General features: G+C 39.3%; 1 protein-coding gene across 1 annotated transcript; it reads left to right on the top strand.

Annotated features, from left to right (window-relative positions):
• The first annotated feature begins 1,081 nt into the window (after positions 1 to 1,081).
• LOC132279309 (RING-H2 finger protein ATL11-like) lies at positions 1,082 to 2,631 on the top strand. The gene has a single exon (XM_059781247.1). The coding sequence runs from the start codon at positions 1,266 to 1,268 to the stop codon at positions 2,487 to 2,489; it is 1,224 nt and encodes a 407-aa protein (XP_059637230.1). The 5' UTR covers positions 1,082 to 1,265; the 3' UTR covers positions 2,490 to 2,631.
• The last annotated feature ends 1,504 nt before the right edge of the window (positions 2,632 to 4,135 follow it).

The following is a 4,135-nucleotide window of genomic DNA, read 5'->3' as shown; positions in this document are numbered from 1 at the left end:
ATGTACTCTTCCGCCTCTAGCGTCATGACCTTCTTGTTGGTGTCCACCGGCTTTGAATAGTTTTAAACTTAATTATGATGCTTCCTATGATTCTCGGTCCCTTGCAGCCGGTGGAGGAATGATTCTTCGGGATCATGGTGGTCAACCATTAGGTGTATCCCTTCCTTGTTGTCTCCAACGCCGAAGTTGCGGGAGCTCCCACGCTAAGGGAGAGTCTTAAGTCCCTGTCGCAGTTGGGTTGTCCTGAAGTTGTTGTCGAGTTAGATTGTAAATCTTTTACTGAGAGGAAAGCTTCCAATGAGTTGTTGGCTAGGGTGCTTGAAGATGTTCTTCTACTCTCTAATTATTTTGTGAGTATTCAATTATGTTGGGTTCCTCGGGCTTGTAATAGGGTTGCCCATGTCAATGCTAAAAAGGCTCTTCAATCTAAATCTGCTATGTCATATTGGAATTTGTTGCCCTGGGGGCTTGTTTGTTTTGTTGAGGGTGGTGTCCCTTTGTTTTTCTCCTCTTAATGTACTTTCTTTTGCTAGGAAAAAAAAATAAAAAAATGTTATGTATAATTAATTATGGAGAGAATCAAAGGATATGTAAATGAGTAATTTTTATTTGTTAATCTGAAAGTATAACTTTAAAGTTTAAGATTATGTTTGTACCTCTTTTGCATATTTAGAACTTAAGATTATGGATGATTACTAAAAAAAAAAAAATAATAATAATAAAATTTAATATAACTATAAACAAAATTAGTCATGAGCTAATGTTTGTAAAGCTCGCAAGACACAATCCCATTGAACGGTCATTAGTAATTTACCTTCAAATGACTTGGAATTTTGTTGCGTAATTCGCTCTAACTTCGCTAACGATGTCTTTTCTCGATTCAATCGCATCGTCAACTACGGCAAGACCAAATTGATGACAAAAACACATTTGGGTCGAAAACAATGATTCTGCCACGTGGCAATTCTTACAAGATCCTATCGCCAACTTAATTCATACTCCATCGTTGACAACAAATCATTACATCGAACGCTCCGCATAATTCATTTCTTCCCCTTAACTGGACCCCACGTGTACAAAGTCATAAGTCAACACCAACTAATCTTAATCCCTAAAACACGCCATAGTAAGTCGCGCGTGAGCCCCACGCACTTACTTATCCTTCATAATTTCGTCGCGCTTCACTTCCCAGTGCATGTTAGCAAGCAACCACAGCCATATATAGCCATGACCAGAGATTCAGTAGCTAGTTTCTACATAACCTCATGATGGAAACTCACTGCCGTTTGATCGTTGGACTTTCAAGCTCGATCATGATTATATTTATGTTTTTAGCATTCGCGCCGTACGTCACTGCGCAGACCGGAACCGTACCTCCGCCGTCACAATATCCTTTGGACCCGAGATTCCGGGTCAGCCCATCAATGGCTCTCGTACTCGTCTGCCTTATAGGTGCCTTCTTCTTCATGTGCTGTTTTTCGATTTACATCCGCCAGTGCTCCGACCGGCGTATGATACGGAGCTTAACGCTGGCGACCGACGGAGTCGGCGACAGACACGTCTGGCGGCGTGCGGCGGCGCGTGGGCTCGAGCCCGCAGTTTTAGACACCTTCCCGACGTTCGTCTACTCGGAAGTCAAAGGGCTCAAGATAGGCAAGGGCGCGCTAGAATGCGCCGTGTGCTTAAACGAGTTCGAGGACGACGAAATGCTTCGTCTGCTGCCCAAGTGTAGTCACGTGTTTCACCAGGATTGCGTCGGCGCGTGGTTGGCTTCTCATGTCACGTGCCCGGTTTGCCGAGCTAACCTTGTTCCCAGACCCGGTGAAATCGGTACCGTCACGTTGCTGAGTCATGACTCGGACGGCGAACTCGTTGAGTTGGATCGTTCACATGACATCCAAAATTCTGCTCCTGTGGGGGGTGATGATTTGATTACAAATGTAAAATCACCGGATTTGATGAACAGTTACCGGACGGTTACGAACCGGCCACCTCGATCGTTGTCGAAGAAAGAGCGAAACACTGGAAAATTCCCTCGCTCGCATTCGACCGGTCACTCGGTGGTTCAACCGGGTGAGAATTGCGATAGGTTCACGCTAATATTGCCGGAGGAGGTACGAAATAGATTGATGAACACCAGCTTGAGTAGGGCTAAGAGTTGCGTGGCATTTCCGAGGGCGAGGAGTTCGAAAAAGGGTTTTAGAACCCGGAGCGGAAATAGCAACCAAGGGAAGAACTATTTTTATTATGACCGGTTCGACCGGGCTGGGCGGTCGGACCGGTGGGAGTTTACGATCACACCACCATTCTTTTCTCGGGCCGGTTCGGCCCGGTCGCCAAAGAGTGATGAAGTTACGGTGACACCCAAGAGTTTGTTTAAGTCCGTCAAGTCACCGTTGGATCGATTATTTGGTGGGACAACAACAAATAGTGATGCCACCAATGGTGAACGGTCATTTGATAGACTAAGGTTGGATGACCAAGTTTAGACAATTTGACATTTTTTTTTATACGATTTGTATGTAGTTTTTTAACTTGATTTTTTACCATATGATATGGACAACAAACTTACAATAGAGTGAATAATTGAATTGCTAGCATGTTTTGTGGATGTTTTTGGTTCAAATTTATTACCTGAAGCAAAACTTATGGGTTTATTTATCGACATAGCAAAATTTCGTTCTTGTCAAAATTTAAAATAAGAAATTACAAGCAAAATAAACTTGGATTGAAAGATTTTTTAATGTTGTAGATAATTTTTACCATGAAATTATACAACAAAACAAACGAGATAGTAATATGGAATAAACTTGGATTGAAAGATATTTTAAAATTTTCTAATGTTATAGATAATTTTTACCATGAAATTATACAACAAAACAAAGTAGATAGTAAATATGGTTCCACAAATTTGGTATTGCAACCCTTTTTATCTTAGTATACAATAGAAGTGTGTACCGAATAACCGCTTTGAATTAAATTTAGTCTATTCCAATACAAAAGAAGTGATCAATGGTTTGTTATCAATGTTGATTTAGGCATTCAATATGATCAAGCAAGACAAAAATAAATAAATGAAAGGCTGTGAGCTAACAATTGGATTCGGATAAAAAATTAAATGGATATATATGGGTTGGGTGTTAACCTCACTTAATAACTTAAATTTTTGGATCGGATCGTAAAACATCCACCCGTTATAGTTTGTATCAGAAACAAATCCAATCATTTATTCAATGACACGCTAAGAGCCCCGCCCGGAGGGCGTCTAGGTATTCACTTGGAGTAGGAAGAGTGGTCCCGAAGGGCGCGTCCTGGTCTTCACCTAGAGTAGGAAGAGTGATTCGAACAGTAATAAGGGCGTTACAAGTTCAGGTGAGGAAGAATTGAGCAAGGGAGAGGGGAGTTAGCCCCATATCAAATTCAGATGAAAAAGTGAATGGATGTGTTATGTGATAGTCCCACCAAATAACTTACGTTTTTTTATCGAATCACGAAGCACCCACTCGTTACCCCTTGTCATAAAAATAAAAACCGGTCCTTCCTCTATTTAACTTAAAAAAACAAAAAAAAGATCACTTATATTCCTCCTCTTATATGCAATGTTGTGGACCAATTATGTTAACTGGATTAGTTCAAAATAAGCTTAATGATATTTGGGCTTGGTTTAAATTTCCTAGCCAGCCCCTTTTTGGGCTGGGTTTCAATTTACTAGCCATATATAGACCCTGTTTGGGCTGGCTTTTGAACTGAGTTTTCGATCAGACTTCAAAGTCTAATTCAGATCAATTCGACCACAATGTAAAGGGCAAAAATAAAACAAGAACAAACCTGAATATCAAATGACAAAAAAAAATAAAAAATAAAAATAAAATAAAACTTAGTTACATTTATAAGATTTTTTTTATTTTTTATTTTTTACATTATTAGATACTGTAGAAATTTTTCGTCACTACATGCAAATAATGACAACTTATTTATATATTATAACAAGTTTACTTGTCTATTTCCATAATATATAGTCAATTAATATGATAATACATTATGAATAAATTATCTATATTCAATAAATAAACACTTGGAACTTGGAAGACACTCTCGCTTTAAAAACTTTTTTTTTTCTTTCTATTTTTTAAAT

This window comes from Cornus florida, unplaced genomic scaffold, assembly GCF_030987335.1.
Source record: "Cornus florida cultivar Cherokee Brave unplaced genomic scaffold, ASM3098733v1 CherokeeBrave_3.0.0_Hap2_Chr10, whole genome shotgun sequence".
Classification (NCBI taxonomy): Eukaryota; Viridiplantae; Streptophyta; class Magnoliopsida; order Cornales; family Cornaceae; genus Cornus; species Cornus florida.
This window is presented reverse-complemented; position numbering and strand designations above follow the sequence as displayed.

Coding starts and splice junctions, on each gene's coding strand:
- LOC132279309 (XM_059781247.1), top strand. CDS start 1,266: ATGATGGAAACTCACTGCCGTTTGATCGTTGGACTTTCAAGCTCGATC.